Genomic DNA, 17173 nt, shown 5'->3' on the forward strand with positions numbered 1-17173 from the left:
ACGGCCAGTAGATAAGGATCTACACTGAGTGTACAAAACATTAGGAACACCTTCCTAATATTGAGTTCCAACCCCTTTGGCCTTCAGAACAGCCTCAAGTTGTCGGGGCACGGACTCTACAAGGTGTCAAAAGCATTCCACAGGGATGCTGGTCCATGTTGACTCAAATGATTCCCACAGTTGTGTCCAGTTGGCTGGATGTCCTTTGCGTGGTGGGTCATTCTTGATACACACAGGAAACTGTTGAGCATGAAGAAAACCCAGCAGTGCTGCAGTTTTTGACACAATCAAGCCGGTGCGCCTGGCACCTACTGCCATACCCCGTTCAATGTTACTTAAATGTTTGGTCTTTCTTGCCCATTCACCCTCTGAATGGCACACATACACAGCCCATGTCTCAATTGTCTCAAATCTCAAGGCATAAAAATCATTCTTTAACCTGGCTCCTCCCCTTCATCTACACTGATTGAAGTGGATTTAACAGGTGACATCAATAAGGGACCATAGCTTTCACCTGGATTCACTTGGTCAGTCTATGTCATGAAAAAGAGTAGGTGTTCCTAATGTTTTGTACACTCAGTGTACAATCCCAGTCCCTCTGTGTAGCCTCTGGACCACATGTACAGTACATCCCATAGGATCTCACTGTCCTTGCCTGCACTGCAGTTGATTAAATGCATTCATGTAATAAAAATTGGTTCAAAAAGGTAGTGAAATGGCTGATCAAAGCAGCTATACTGATTTGCCTCATCTTGAATGTAAGTATACGGGTTGCTATTACAATGATAGTATTTAGATTTGGGATGGATAGGCCTACAGTAAAAGTCAAAAGTTTGGACACACCTACTCATTCAAGGGTTTTTCATTATTTGTACTATTTTCTACATTGTAGAATAATAGTGAAGATAAAAAACAATGAAATAACACATACGGAATCATGTAGTAACAAAAAAAGTGTATATATTTTATATTTTTGATTCTTCAAAGTAGCCACCCTTTGCCTTGATGACAGCTTTGCACACTCTTGGGATTATCTCAATCAGCTTCACCTAGAATGCTTTTTGAACCGTCTTGAAGGAGTTCCCACATATGCTGAGCACTTGTTGGCTGCTTTTCCTTCACTCTGCGATCCAACTCATCACAAACCATCTCAATTGGGTTGAGGTCGGGTGATTGTGAAGGCCAGGTCATCTGATGCAGCACTCCATCACTCTCCTTCTTGGTCAAATAGCCCTTACACAGCCTGGAGGTGTGTTGGGTCCTTGTCCTGTTGAAAAACAAATGATAGTCCCACTAAGCACAAACCAGACGGGATGGCGTATCGCTGCAGAATGCTGTGGTAGCCATGCTGGTTAAGTGTGCCTTGAATTCTAAATACATTACAGACAGTGTCACCAGCAAAGCCCCCCCACACCATCACACCTCCCCCTCCATGCTTCACGGTGGGAACCACATATGCGAAGATCATCTGTTCACCTACTTTGCGTCTCACAAAGACACAGCGGTTGGAACCAAAAATCTCAAATTTGGACTCATCAGACCAAAGTACAGACTTCCACCGGTCTAATGTCCATTGCTCGTGTTTCTTGGCCCAAGCAATTATCTTCTTCTTATTTGTGTCCTTTAGTAGGGGTTTCTTTGCAGCAATTCAACCATGAAGGCTTGATTCACGCAGTCTCCTCTGAACAGTTGATGTTGAGATGTGTCTGTTACTTGAACTCTGTGAAGTATTTATTTGGGCTGCAATTTCTGAGGCTGGTAACTCTAATGAACTTATCCTCTGCAGCAGAGGTAACTCTGGGTCTTACTTTCCTGTGGCGGTCCTCATGAGAGCCAGTTTCATCATAGCGCTTGATGGTTTTTGCGACTGCACTTGAAGAAACTTTTAAAGTTCTTGAAATTTTCCGGATTGACTGACCTTTATGTCTTAAATTAATGATGGACTGTCATTTCTCTTTGCTTATTTGAGCTGTTCTTGCCATAATATGGACTTGGTCTTTTACCAAATAGGGCTATCTTCTGTATACAACCCCTACCTTGTCACAAAACAACTGATTGCTTCAAACGCATTAAGAAGGAAAGAAATTCCACAAATGAACTTTTAACAAGGCACACCTGTTAATTGAAATGCATTCCAGGTGACTATCTCATGAAGCTGGTTGAGAGAATGCCAAGAGTGTGCAAACCTGTCATCAAGGCAAAGGGTGGCTACTTTGAAGAATCTTAAATCTAATATATATTTTGATTTGTTTAACACTTTTTTGGTTACTACATGATTCCATATGTGTTATTCCATCGTTTTGATGTCTTCACTATTATTCTACAATGTAGAAAATGGTAAAAATAAAGAAAAACCCTTGAATGAGTAGGTGTATCTTTGCACATGTTATTTTCTGGTGGAAATAAACATCTGACCAAACCCCAAACCTTTTATAGAAGTCAAGTTTATATATAATGTTTCATTTATACATTTTTTGTTTTTCCTCTTATCTTGAAGGGGGGAAAGTTCTGAAAAAGCCTGGGCAAAGGAATTGAATTTGGTCTATTGGTTGTTACATGGTAATTAAATGCTAAGATAGATAAAATGCTAATAGCTGTAAAAATGTATGAGAAAATGCACAGAACCAGTGTTTTCAGAATTCAATCAACCAATGGACTTTTTTCTCTCAAGTGTAACACACTGGGTAGTCGACTGGTCTACAAATCACACCTACTTCCAGACAGCGTAGGGTTGGGCAGTCAACCAATGTCCTTGGAAAGCACAACAAAGCACTTGTTCACAGACACAGAACCGTCTCTGCGCGTGGGACGGGACGAAAGAGGGAGCCACCACAGCTAAAGAAGGTCACTAATAAACAGGTTCATTTCGTTGCTGAGTTTATTTCAACCTCTCTGGTCTACATCTTTACGGATACAAAGTAAACTCGCAAAACGACGGCGTTTTCGGTACTGCGTTAAGCGCCAACAACCGTCAGTTTTTTTTCTTGTACATTCAGGTAAGTGAAATGGGCGTTAAATCGAATTTAAACCGTTAGAAAGCGAAATACTAACCTATTTAAATGGGTAGACTTAATTTTAACATTTAGTTTTAGGACTTTTCCCACGCACTCTACGGTGGTTCAAAAAAGTCAACAGTCTACAAGACATGGTGTTCGATTGGCTACATATTGAACACCATGTCTTCTAGACCAGGGTTTCCCAAACTGGGTCCTGGGGCCCCCACTGGGTGCACGTTTTGGTTTTTGCCCTAGTACTACTACACAGCTGATTAAAATAAACAAAGTTTGATGATGAGTTGGTTATTTGAATCAGCTGTGTAGTGCTAGAGCAAAAAACCTGAAGATACACCCGGCGGGTGCAGGACCTAGTTTGGGAACCCCTGTAGAGTGTACTGTAATTGGGGATAGGCCTCAAACTGAATATTTAAATAACGTCGACCAATTTAAATAGGTTATTATTTCGCTTGTAAATGTTTTAGGCTACGTTTGGAGTATTTTATAATTAATATTAGTTGCTCTAAACTAGGTTTTCTTTTGGTCTATATATTGTCAAGTGTTCCCGTTCTCTCACACAAGCTCGCAATTGTGCCTGCTCTGAGAGACGTGAAGTGCGCTCATCGGGCTTGAGGGGGGCTCTCACAGGTGTGGCCTGTGGGGGTTTCCGTTTGCATTGTTACTAGCTTTTCTCTGTTATTTCTGTTATTTTCAATTTTACATCCTGTATTAGGAAAACATGCCTAGTGGTTGACCTGGTTGACTCTTCAGTAAACCTGATATTATTTCGTACATAACATCAGATAGCCTTTAATGGGAACATCTCAGGCTAAAAAGTTAAAATACATTGGCATTATGCCCGTTTGTGTTCTCTAAGGGAGAAACATTCAGTTATTTTTGCTCTAGTCTGTCTAGCCCTGCATTGAGAGATTGTGAGACATTATTTGTTCATTATTTTCTTGTACTCCTTTATTCTTCATTTTGATTTATTAGAGTGCCCCTCTCTAGAGTGTTTTTAATAGCCATGTAACTAGAGTCGCCTACTACTAGCTGTGCCCCGGCCTTAGCCTACATTAGGCACGGGGGATAATAGTTTTTGACAGATGTGAGGCATGTGATTCAGGGTTAGAATTCTGTTATCAACAAGAGATGATTGAGTGTGTGGCTGTCTGTACTGGATGACAGCAGCTCAGTGAGTAGTGGGTGGCTGATCTTTGACTCCAGCTTAACAGCCTCTCTATCACTGTGTTGTCTGTTTCATAGAGGCAACATTTACATGGAGCTCTGAATTGTAGGTTGCTGTTAAACTGTATTGTATTATTGTATTTTATTTATTTGACGATTTAAAAACACAATACAATCACACCTGGATACAACCAAGGATGGAAATTAAGCTGTAAACATACACTGTATACCCTAAAAAGATGGTTAAAATGTTGATGTCATGGATGGTCAGTCCTTGCATCCATAGCTCTGTCCATGTATTTGAGAGTGGTGACATCTCTCCAGGCCCATTCCTCAAGCTTTTTTAAAATCAAAACAGAGTAGGGGTGGCCGCTTTGTTATTGTTTCAGTTAAGGACTTTAGCTTTAAAGCATTTAGCCCATTAACTATTTCTTAAGGTTTGCCTAACATAGGGGGTGGTTTTGTCTCTTCTGTCAAAACGTCCAGTCAGAGGTGTTTATTTTGGTGAGGCAGTATCATCACCATGTACATGCAGAGTCCTGGAAAGGTGTAATGGACACAGGTGTCTAAACTTTACACACTGCAGAGGGAGTTATTTCCAATATGCTGTGATGATGATGGAAGCTACTAGGCAGGCTATTGATAAACAGAGGTGGAACCCCCTTTAGAAGACACCTGATCCTCCTGCCCAAATCTACCCCTCCCTCTCTCCCACAGTATCCACACAGGAGAGCTCTTGTTGGATCCTTTTTTTTTATTACTGTGGCCAGTTTTTTTTCTCCTAAATACCATGGCAACCACATTTCCCACACCTAGCAGTCTTGACTTTTCCCTTCACCCTCCAAAAACAAAGACAAGAAGTTAGGGAGCGAGGAGGGGAGGGAGGGGTAAGAGGGGGAGAGGGAAGACAGAATGAAAGATATGGAGTGGGGGAGGGGGGTTGTGGGAGGAAGGGGGGAGAGGATGAGGGGAAGGTGTATGAGAAGGAGGCTCTCAGTCAGGAGAGACCCCTACTGAACTGAGTCATAAAGAGAGAGAAGTAATGGCTGTACTGGGTTGAGCCTGGCCTGTCTGTTTTGTTTGTCCTCCATGATGTAAAGCTTTGGGCCGTTCACAGTATGTCTGTGAGTGTGACTGTAAGGAAACAGGGAGTTCTTCACCCCCTTTCAGGCAAGAAGACAGACAGGCAGGCAAGCAGGAAGACAGGCAGACAGACAGGCAGGAAGACAGGCAGGCAGACAGACAGACAGGCAGGCAGGCAGACAGGCAGACAAGCAGGAAGACAGGCAGGCAGACAGGCAGGGAGGAATACAGGCAGGGAGGAAGACAGGTAGGCAGGCAGGCAGGAAGACAGCCAGAGAGGAAGACAGGCAGGCAGACAGGCAGACAGGCAGGGAGGAAGACAGGTAGGCAGGCAGGAAGACAGGCAGGCAGCCAGACAGGAAGACAGGCAGGGAGACAGGTGGGCAGCCAGGCAAGCAGGAAGACAGCCAGGGAGGAAGACAGGCAGGCAGACAGGCAGACAAGCAGGAAGACAGACAGGCAGGGAGGAATACAGGCAGGGAGGAAGACAGGTAGGCAGGCAGCCAGGCAGGAAGACAGGCAGGGAGACAGGTGGGCAGCCAGGCAGGCAGGAAGACAGCCAGGGAGGAAGACAGGCAGGCAGCCAGGCCAGAAGACAGGCAGGCAGGAAGACAGGCAGGAAGTCTAAATGTCTTGTACTACTGTTATCTAATGAATTTAGCCACACACTGTTCTTGCCCGGTGCTACAATGTGTCATGATAAATAGATGGAACAATGCAGTCTTTTGATGTCAAAGACGGACATGGCCTTCTCAGCATCAGCACTAAAATAAATACTTCACATCTGCACTTCACAAATGTAAAAATCAATTAAATCAGCTTGTTGTGAATGCCAAACATTTGCCTGTTGACTATTATAAAATAATGGCCATTGTTAAGTCTGTTTATACTGTGTGCTAGCAGTTACGTGTGGCCTAAATTCAAAACAAAACCAAATTTGGCTGAGGATGGGATATGAAGTGTTCAAAGGCAGCAGGACAATTTGAGGGATTGAAGGAGACTCCCACTGCCCACGGGGCCCGGGTGAAAAGCAGCATTGTGCTGGGTTGGGCTGCTGTCTGAACTCTGAACTCTGGTTCCTGGTACCAACATCTCCATGCTGGTTCTGACTTTGCTGGTTCATAGAACTCAAAGCCGAGGTCATCTGTAAAGTGTTTATGTTGTAAATGATGGCCTGATGCACCCCTTCTAAATAAATGATGGCATGGTGCACCCCCTCTAAATAACTTAACATTGGTAGTATTCATAAAGGAGAACAGACATCGGACTACTTACTGTCTGTAAATGTACAATCAATTATCAAATACATCTGTTTTATAAGTCATACATGTTCGGACCAGTCAAGTAAATAATGTTTAATAAGAATATAATAGCAATAAACACACATATGTATTTAATTATATTACTGTAAAGCTTGCCAAGTGTAATCATGTCGATTCATTCTATTCGTGTAAATCTTGAGATGACCACGGTCAAGTGTAATCCTGTACATTGCCACACCTCACACCTCATCAAAGCTATGTGTCAAGTGCATATATTTTGTCTCTGTAGGTCCCTGCCATCTTTGAGAGATGTTTGAGAAGCAGCGTTACGACAGCCCTCCCGTCTACAGTCCTCCATACAGCCCGGAATCCAATGGCTACGGCCCCCCACAAAGCTACCACCCGCCCAGGAGTGAGTTTGACCCATATCCACCCCCACCGGGCTCCTACTACATGGAAGAGAAGCCCCAACACTTCTACAAGTGGATCTCTCCTCCTGGCATCGTCAAGGCCATGTTTGGCACAATCATAGTGCTCTGTGTGGGGATCTTTGCCTGTGTGGCCTCCACCCTTGTCTGGGACATGCAGTACGGGATGGGGGGGATGGGGGGGATGGGCTCCTACGGCGGAGGGATGGGCTACGGTGGCGGTTATGGGGGAATGGGCGGCGGCTATGGCTCCAGCTACGGCTCTGGCTATGGAGGAGGCTATGGAGGAGGCTATGGTAGCTCCTACCCGACACCTTACTCGGCCAAAACAACCATGATAGCTATGGCGGCCATCAACTTCTTTGTAGCGCTGGGATTCTTCGTGGCCAGTTTCTCTAAATCGACCACGTTCAGGAGCAGGAAGTTCTTCCTGGTGGTTCTGGTGGTCAGTGCGATCATGGCTGTCATCCAGGGCATCATCACCGTTGTGTACGTCGTAGGGGTGAACCCTATGGCACAGAGCTCTCAGAACATGATCTACAACCCTATGCTGATGATGTGCCAGAACCTGTATGGAAGCAGCTATTCTAATATGGGTGGAGTGGGGGGTTTCGGCATGTATAACCAGTACCTCTATCACTACTGCTACGTGGACCCACAAGAGGTAAAGCAACAGTTATACTACCTGTGTAATGTGTCATGTGATTGTGGTGTTGTTGGTGCTCTGAAGATGTAGAATTGGTCTATGCTTACAGGCGGGTCCTTAACCCCTTTATTGAACCCTTATACGGTGTATTTTTTTGTTGCCCTTTAAGCCTTAAATAACAATGTAGTATTTCAGATAGTTTGTGTAATAATCCGTAATCTGCTTGATGTTGATGTGTCTCCTTCAGGGTGTAGCCATGGTGTGTGGCTTCCTGGTTACCGCTGCCTTGGTCGTGGCTGCTTTCTTCTCCCACAAAACCAGAGGCAAGATCTGGCGCTACGGCAAGCCCAACATCTACTGGGAACAGCCCCCTGAGACTGGAGGACTAGTTTCTGAAGGCAGAGATGTGAAGGACTGGGTAAGGAAAACTCATCCTGGTATGAATATCATGCTCATCCTGGTATGAATATCATGCTCATACTGGTATGAATATTATGCTCATACTGGTATGAATATCATGCTCATACTGGTATGAATATTATGCTCATACTGGTATGAATATTATGCTCATACTGGTGTGAATATTATGCTCATACTGGTGTGAATATTATGCTCATACTGGTATGAATATCATGCTCATACTGGTATCAATATCATGCTCATACTGGTATCAATATCATGCTCATCCTGGTATGAATATCATGCTCATACTGGTATGAATATTATGCTCATGATGTCTGGTATGAATATCATGCTCATACTGGTGTGAATATTATGCTCATACTGGTATGAATATCATGCTCATACTGGTATGAATATCATGCTCATACTGGTATGAATATTATGCTCATACTGGTATGAATATCATGCTCATACTGGTATGAATATTATGCTCATACTGGTATGAATATCATGCTCATACTGGTATGAATAACATGCTCATACTGGTATGAATATCATGCTCATACTGGTATGAATATTATGCTCATACTGGTATCAATATCATGCTCATCCTGGTATGAATATCATGCTCATACTGGTATGAATATTATGCTCATACTGGTATGAATATCATGCTCATACTGGTATGAATATTATGCTCATACTGGTGTGAATATTATGCTCATACTGGTATGAATATCATGCTCATACTGGTGTGAATATTATGCTCATACTGGTATGAATATCATGCTCATACTGGTATGAATAACATGCTCATACTGGTATGAATATCATGCTCATACTGGTATGAATATCATGCTCATACTGGTATGAATATCATGCTCATACTGGTATGAATATCATGCTCATACTGGTATGAATAACATGCTCATACTGGTATGAATATCATGCTCATACTGGTATGAATGTCATGCTCATACTGGTATGAATGTCATGCTCATACTGGTATGAATATCATGCTCATACTGGTATGAATATCATGCTCATACTGGTATGAATATCATGCTCATACTGGTATGAATATCATGCTCATACTGGTATGAATATTATGCTCATACTGGTATGAATATCATGCTCATACTGGTATGAATATTATGCTCATACTGGTGTGAATATTATGCTCATACTGGTATGAATATCATGCTCATACTGGTATGAATATTATGCTCATACTGGTATGAATATCATGCTCATACTGGTATGAATATCATGCTCATACTCTTGATTGATGGATTTGATTTGCCAGTAAAAAACAACAACAACAGATATTGAAAAAATATAATAAAAACAATAAATGTGACGGGGATATCACAATAAATGTGACGGGGATATCACAATAAATGTGACGGGGATATCACAATAGATGTGACGGGGATATCACAATAAATGTGACGGGGATATCACAATAAATGTGACGGGGATATCACAATACATGTGACAGGGATATCACAAATTCAGAGACTACACACAATACCCCATAATGACAAAGCAAAAACTGGTTTTTAGAAATGTTTTCAAATGTATTAAAAATGAAATCACATTTACATAAGTATTCAGACCCTTTACTAAGTATTTGATGAAGCACCTTTGGCAGTGATTACAGCCTCGAGTCTCCTTAGGTATTACGCTACAAGCTATTTTCAGGTTTCTCCAGAGATGTTCGATCGGGTTCAAGTCCGGGTTCTGGCTGGGCCACTCAAGGACATTCAGAGACTTGTCCCGAAGCCACTGCTGCATTGTCTTGGCTGTGTGCTTAGGGTCGTTGTCCTGTTGGAAGGTGAACCTTTGCCCCAGTCTGAGGTCCTGAGGGCTCTGGAGCAGGTTTTCTTCAAGGATCTCTCTGTACGTTGCTCTGTTCATTTTTCCCTCAATTCTGACTAGTCTCCCAGTCTCTGCCGCTGAAAAATATCCCCACAGCATGATGCTGCAACTACCATGCTTCACCGTAGGGATAGTGCCAGGTTTCCTCCAGACATGACGGTTGGCCAAAGAGTTCAATCTTGGTTTCATCAGTCCAGAGAATCTTGTTTCTCATGGTCAGAGTCCTTTAGGTGCCTTTTGGCAAATTCCAAGTGGGCTGTCATGTTCCTTTGACTGAGTAGTGGCTTCTATCTGGCCACTCTACCATAAAGGCCTGATTGGTGGAGTGCTGCAGAGATGGTTGTCCTTCTGGAAGGTTCGCCCATCTCCATAGAGGATCTTTGGAGCTCTGTCAATGACCATCAAGTTCTTGGTCACCTCCCTGACCAAGGGCCTTCTCCCCCGATTGCTCAGTTTGGCCGGGTGGCCACCTCTAGGAAGAGTCTTGGTGGTTCCAAACTTCTTCCATTTAAGAATGATGGAGGCCACTGTGTTCTTGGGGAACTTCAATGCTGCAGACATTGTTTTGGTACCCTTCCCCAGATCTGTGCCTCGACACAATCCTGTCTCAGAGCCCTACGAACGATTCCTTCGACCTCATGGCTTGGTTTTCACTCTGACATGCATTGTCAACTGTAGGACCTTATATAGACAGGTGTGCCTTTCCAAATCATGTCCAATCAAATTAATTTACCACAGGTAACATCTCAAGGATAATCAATGGAAGCAGGATGCACCTGAGCTATATTTCGAGTCTCATAGCAAAGGGTCTGAATACTTATGTAAAAAAGGTATTTCTGTTTTTTAAAATCTTTAATACATTTGCAAAAAATTCTTCAACCTGTTTTTGCTCTGTCATTATGGGGTATTGTGTGTAGATTGATGAGCATTTAAATCATCTTTAAAATCCAATTTAGAGTAAGGCTGTAATGTAACAATGTCCTTGGGCTCCCGAGTGGCGCAGCGGTCTAAGGCGCTGCATCTCACGAATCCAGGCTGCATCGCATTCGGCCGCGATTGGGAGTCCCATAGGGCGGTGCACAATTGGCCCAGCGTTGTCCGGGGTAGGCCGTCATTGTAAATAATAATTTGTTCTTAACTGACTTAAATAAAATAAAAAATAACAAAATGTGGAAAGGGGGAAGGGGTCTGAATACTTTCTGAATGTACTGTATTTCCATTGTGGTTCCTCTTTAGAGTAAAACACTGATACTAGTATTAATACACTGTAAGTATGTGTTTTTAGATGCTCCCAGGTTTAATGCAGGAATATTTAATTTACTATGAGTCATTGTCAGGTTGAACAAGTTACTGTGACTAATCTATCCTCTCTCCCTAATCAGTTATAACACATTAAGAAATGTTAAATCTTTGACAGTTAGAATTGCACAATACCTCAGTCAGTTACAATGTTTTCTTTACCCGAGGTAAGTTCTAGTTCAAAACGGACTTTGGAATGCGAGGTTGCAGTTCCCTGCTTTTACTTTATGAGTTGAAAGTCCACGAGGAGTATCATCTCATGCTTTTTATGACAGAAGAACTCAATAAAGAGTAAAAAAAAACATGACACACTTACAGATACAGTATAATTCTGTAGTGGGGGCTTGGTTTAGGTGTGTGTATGTTTTCACGTATCTGACTGTGTCCCTGTATGTCAAAGGGTATCAGTCAATACAGTGAGTGTTGTATTAGCTGTGACACATTGACTGGTCATTGATCAATATCAACCCAACATTGTCCTCTTGTACACTTCCTTTCAATTCCTGTCTCTCGCCTCAACCTTCTCTCAATTACCAGACAACTGAGAATTGTCTGACCATAAAATGTTGGCCACACTTAGGAAAATCAAACTAGTAACCTTTAACCCGTGCTCTACTCTAGTTTTACATTTTAAGAGCAGCCTTTTGACTCCTCAGGTTAGTTTTATAACTGCTAGCTATTGCTACAGTATTGCCACTCTACTGAGGGGCTGTTGTTATCAGGCGGGTAGCATGGCTGTGTGTGGAGCTCATAGTTGCTGTTTGTTCAGTCTACCTGGTTTCACTCTGGCTGATCATTAACTAGTTTAAACAGGTGGTTTCTAGAGCTCTTATCTAAGGCTGACTGCCTGGCTGGCTGGGGTTTTAAACGTCAACAACATGTCAGGGTTGCATGTCAACAAACGGCATTGTTACCGTGGTTATTGTTGCCAGGGGGAAGGCATTGTTACCATGGTTATTGTTGCCAGGGGGATGGCATTCTTACCAGGGTTATTGTTGCCAGGGGGATGGCATTGTTACCAGGGTTATTGTTGCCAGGGGGATGGCATTGTTACCAGGGTTGTTGTTGCCAGGGGGAAGGCATTGTTACCATGGTTATTGTTGCCAGGGGGATGGCATTGTTACCAGGGTTATTGGTTCCAGGGGGAAGGCATTGTTACCATGGTTATTGGTTCCAGGGGGATGGCATTGTTACCAGGGTTATTGGTTCCAGGGGGAAGGCATTGTTACCCGGGTTAATTGTTGCCAGGGGGAAGGCATTGTTACCATGGTTATTGGTGAACTAGTACTGATCTAGACTGGGGATGTGTTGTTCTTGTTGACAGATGTGTGGCATGTGAAAGTACTCAATGTAAAGCAGTCGCAAGTCAATTTCACTTAATCCTCAGTTAAATTAGCAAATTATTGAAATCCATAAAAGAATCCTTAAAGGCATATGAACGGAATTGAAATGTATTTACTGTAATTGCCTGAAGGCAAAAGGAATGGGTCCCATCCCTCCTTGTTATGTTGTGTTAGTCCAGCAGGGTTGGGCTCAATTCCATTTCAATTCAGAAAGTAAACCAAATTTTCCTCATTAAGAAGCATTGCAGAGTATTGGAATTGGTATAAACATTTCAATATACTTCCTGAATTGACGGTAATCTACCCCGACCCTGTACTTCAGTAAGGCTTTTTTACAAGGGGTGTTATCTAGTTGTTTGTGGTGAGAGTGGTTGTCACAGAGCATACCCACAGATGGCCCTCGTCAGAGGACAGGAAAGGAGCGGGCAGGAGAGGACAGGAAAGGACAGGAGAGGACAGCAGAGGACAGCATAGGTCAGGAGAGGAGAGGACAGGAGAGGACAGGAGAGGACAGAAGAGGTCAGGAGAGGAGAGGACAGGAGAGGACAGAAGAGGTCAGGAGAGGAGAGGACAGGAGAGGACAGAAGAGGTCAGGAGAGGAGAGGACAGGAGCGGACAGGAAAGGACAGGAGAGGACAGCAGAGGACAGCATAGGTCAGGAGAGGAGAGGACAGGAGAGGACAGGAGAGGACAGAAGAGGACAGAAGAGGTCAGGAGAGGAGAGGACAGGAGAGGACAGAAGAGGTCAGGAGAGGAGAGGACAGGAGAGGACAGAAGAGGTCAGGAGAGGAGAGGACAGGAGAGGACAGAAGAGGTCAGGAGAGGAGAGGACAGGAGAGGACAGAAGAGGTCAGGAGAGGAGAGGACAGGAGAGGACAGAAGAGGACAGAAGAGGACAGGAGAGGAGAGGACAGGAGAGGACAGAAGAGGTCAGGAGAGGAGAGGACAGGAGAGGACAGGAGAGGACAGAAGAGGTCAGGAGAGGACAGGAGAGGACAGAAGAGGTCAGGAGAGGAGAGGACAGTAGAGGACAGAAGAGGTCAGGAGAGGAGAGGACAGGAGAGGACAGAAGAGGTCAGGAGAGGAGAGGACAGGAGAGGACAGAAGAGGTCAGGAGAGGAGAGGACAGTAGAGGACAGAAGAGGAGAGGACGGGAGAGGAGAGGACAGGAGAGGACATGTAGTATGTACTAAAGTATCTTTCAGACCATGCTGTGAGTCACCCCACACTGGTTCAATGACAGTTACTTTGACTCCCTCTGCCCACTGTGCCCATGGCCCTGTCTCTGTCTGATGACCTCACCCACACTGCCCTCATTCAGCCTGACCAGGCTCCTTTGTCCTCCGACAGATGATGTCACATGTTCTGCAGATGTAAGGCTGAATGATGTGGTGGAATATTAGACCAACCTTGACTCTGGTAGACAACATGATGACATGCATTGGTTGACAGTTTATTACACTGTTCAATGCAATACCACAGTTGTCCAAACTAAAGCCTTGCTGTTTGAGTGCATACTAGTGTTTCGAAGTGCTTGGCTGTTCCCTGCTCTGCAAATACATTGATTTGGATGAAGACGTGGCCGTTGAAACGGGCTTTCAGTAATATGGCTAATTGCATTTGCTTCTCTTTAGTATTCTCTGCAAACCCTGCAATTAATATTTCATTTAGTGATACTCAGTATAACTCCTTCTGGTGCCGCCTACTTCTTTAAGGCAAGGAATAGTACAGCCTTAAAGGTGCGGATATGCAGAAATCGACTCCGCCATTTCCTGGTTGCTAAAATTCTAATAGTTTGCCTAATTTCAGTTTATTTCAGTTTATGTGACCCTCTCTCCTTACCCATTATCCTTCCTGCCCCTATCCCCCTCTCTCCTTACCCATCATCCTTCTTGTCCCTACCCCCTCTCTCCTTACCCATCATCCTTCTTGTCCCTACCCCGCTGTCCTTACCCATCAGCCTTCCTGCCCCTATCAATTCAATTCAATTTAAGGGCTTTATTGGCATGGGAAATATATGTTAACATTGCCAAAAAAAGTTAACTAGATAATAAAAAAACAGTAAACATTACACTCACACAAGTTCCAAAATTACAGATGTCATATTATGTGCAAATAATTAAAGTACAGAAGTGAAAATAAATATGTGTTGTATTTACAATGGTGTTTGTTCTTCACTGGTTGCCTTTTTCTTGTGGCAACAGGTCAAAATATTGCTGCTGTGATGGCACACTGTGGTGTTTCACCCAATAGATGGGAGTTTATCAAAATTGGGTTTGTTTTCGAATTCTTTGTGTATCTGTGTAATCTGAGGGAAATATGTGTCTCTAATATGGTCATACATTTGGCAGGAGGTTAGGAAGTGCAGCTCAGTTTCCACCTCATTTTGTGGGCAGTGTGCACATAGCCTGTCTTCTCTTGAGAGCCAGGTCTGCCTACGGTGGCCTTTCTCAATAGCAATGCTCACTGAGTCTGTACATAGTCAAGACTTTCCTTAAGTTTGGGTCAGTCACAGTGGACAGGTATTCTGCCACTGTGTACTCTCTGTTTATGGCCAAATAGCATTCTTGTTTGCTCAGTTTTTTTGTTAATTCTTTCCAATGTGTCAAGTAATTATCTTTTTGTTTTCTCATGATTTGTTTTGGTCTAATTGTGTTGCTGTCCTGGGGCTCTGTGGGGTCTGTTTGTGTTTGGGAACAGAGCCCCATGACAAGCTTGCTTAGGGGACTCTTCTCCAGGTTCATCTCTCTGTAGGTGATGGCTTTGAAATGGAAGGTTTGGGTCTCGCTTCCGGCTCTTTTCTGGATTTTGATATTTAGCGGATACCGGCCTAATTCTGCTCTGCATGCATTATTTGGTGTTTTACGTTGTACACAGAGGATATTGTTGCAGAATTCTGCATGCAGAGTCTCAATTTGGTGTTTGTCACATTTTGTGAATTCTTGGTTGGTGAGCAGACCCCAGACCTCACAACCATAAAGGGGAATAGGTTGATTCAAGTATTTTTAGCCAGATCCTAATTGGTATGTTGAATTTTATGTTCCTTTTGATGGCAAAGAAGGCACTTCTTGCCTTGTCTCTCAGCTCGTTCACAGCTTCGTGGAAGTTACCTGTGACGCTGATGGTTAGGCCGAGGTATGTATAGTTTTTGTGTGCTCTAGGGCAACGGTGTCTCGATGGAATTTGTATTTGTGGTCCTGGCAACTGGACCTTTTTTGGAACACCATTATTTCTGTCTTACTGAGATTTACTGTCAGGGCCCAGGTCTGACAGAATCTGTGCAGAAGGTCTAGGTGCTGCTGTAGGCCCTCCTTTAGTTTGGGACAAGGATCCCCCTCTGTCTATCCCCCTCTCCCTGCCCCTCAGCCTCCCTACCTTCCTTTCTTGCCACATACCCTCTGACCTACCTCTTTCTTCCTCCCATCCTTCCATCCCTACACTTACCCCCCCCTCTCCCTTCTGCTCACCCTCCCTGGCCCTTACACCCTCCCACCTTCCTTCCCTCCCTCCCTACCCCAGGTCCTAGGGGCTCAGACATTCCTTCCCTGCTTATTTAGGCTGCTCACGGCCCAGCACCACTCTACTTCATGCAGAGAGGGGCATTGTTGGAATTCCTAGATGACTTGCCTTGTGCTCTTCAAAAGGTGGCCTTCTTCCTGGTTCCTGCAGCTGCAGGGAAGTGCTGCCTGTACCCCACCCAATGATTGTTTCTTTCTAGCAGCAGGTGTGCTGTTGTTACAGAGAACCTGCACTATGAAGTTAGTAATGCAGTGCACATGTCTTAGGAACAGTAGCCTAATATGTTAGATGATCTCTCTCTCTCTCTCTCTCACATTGTTAGTGACAGAGATTAAATACAGTGACAGATTGCCTCGGCTTGCAGTGTGACCCCGTCCTAAGGCCTTTATTGTGGAAGGACTTGCTGATATAGATAAAGACTTTGTTGTTTATATCCCAGCGACCTCTCCCTGTATGGAGGAAAAGGAAAGAGGAGTTAGTCTGTTGCAGGGGGACATAAGACGCAAGCACTTTTCTGTTTTTATTTTCTTTGACTATTTGTTTTTTTAATCGTTTTTCTACAGAACTCAGTTAAGTTTAATCTCACACAGTGTCAATATGCATCTAATTTTCAGCAATTAGACCGACTGTAGATTACAAAACTTTCTCTGATATTGATCACCAATATTTACATTTCTCAAAACAGACATATTTGTGGAAATGGATGGATATAAATTCCTAGACACAATAGCACATACGTTATCCCAGAATGGTGTCAGTTTGTCACAGGACCACAGAAAATGTAATAGAGTACCACAGTATGAGTCATAATACCCATAAACCTAAAGGTCAAACACTGAAATGGTTCCAATCGTTTTTCCACCTTTCATTTTTCCCATAGGTGATTTTATAAACACTTAAAATAAGGGCTGTGTTTCGTGTAGGCTCACCCTGCCGTGACATTTTGATAACTGTGTAAATCTCTCTGGGACAAGGTGACTTTTATCAATATATTTGCCTGTATTTACCCTAATTAACTGCTAATGTGGCTATCATAAGGAACTACAAATGCCATGACGTTCTGGACGAGACTGCCAAATCCAGGCAAAGGTAAGAATCTCTGGATTAACTATCTAATGTTGGCTAAATGTAG

The 17173-nt window shown here is 43.5% G+C and overlaps 1 protein-coding gene across 1 annotated transcript in view; it reads left to right on the forward strand.

Annotated features, from left to right (window-relative positions):
• The first annotated feature begins 2754 nt into the window (after positions 1-2754).
• Positions 2755-17173, forward strand: part of si:ch73-61d6.3 (occludin) — a 41630-nt gene continuing 27211 nt past the window's right edge. Inside the window, exons 1-3 of the mRNA XM_039002913.1 lie at positions 2755-2996; positions 6813-7615; positions 7845-8015. Of these exons, the coding sequence (XP_038858841.1) occupies positions 6833-7615; positions 7845-8015 (954 nt within the window). The 5' untranslated portion in view covers positions 2755-2996; positions 6813-6832. The remainder of the gene's footprint in view (positions 2997-6812; positions 7616-7844; positions 8016-17173) is intronic.

Source organism: Salvelinus namaycush, chromosome 10, assembly GCF_016432855.1.
Source record: "Salvelinus namaycush isolate Seneca chromosome 10, SaNama_1.0, whole genome shotgun sequence".
NCBI lineage: Eukaryota > Metazoa > Chordata > Actinopteri > Salmoniformes > Salmonidae > Salvelinus > Salvelinus namaycush.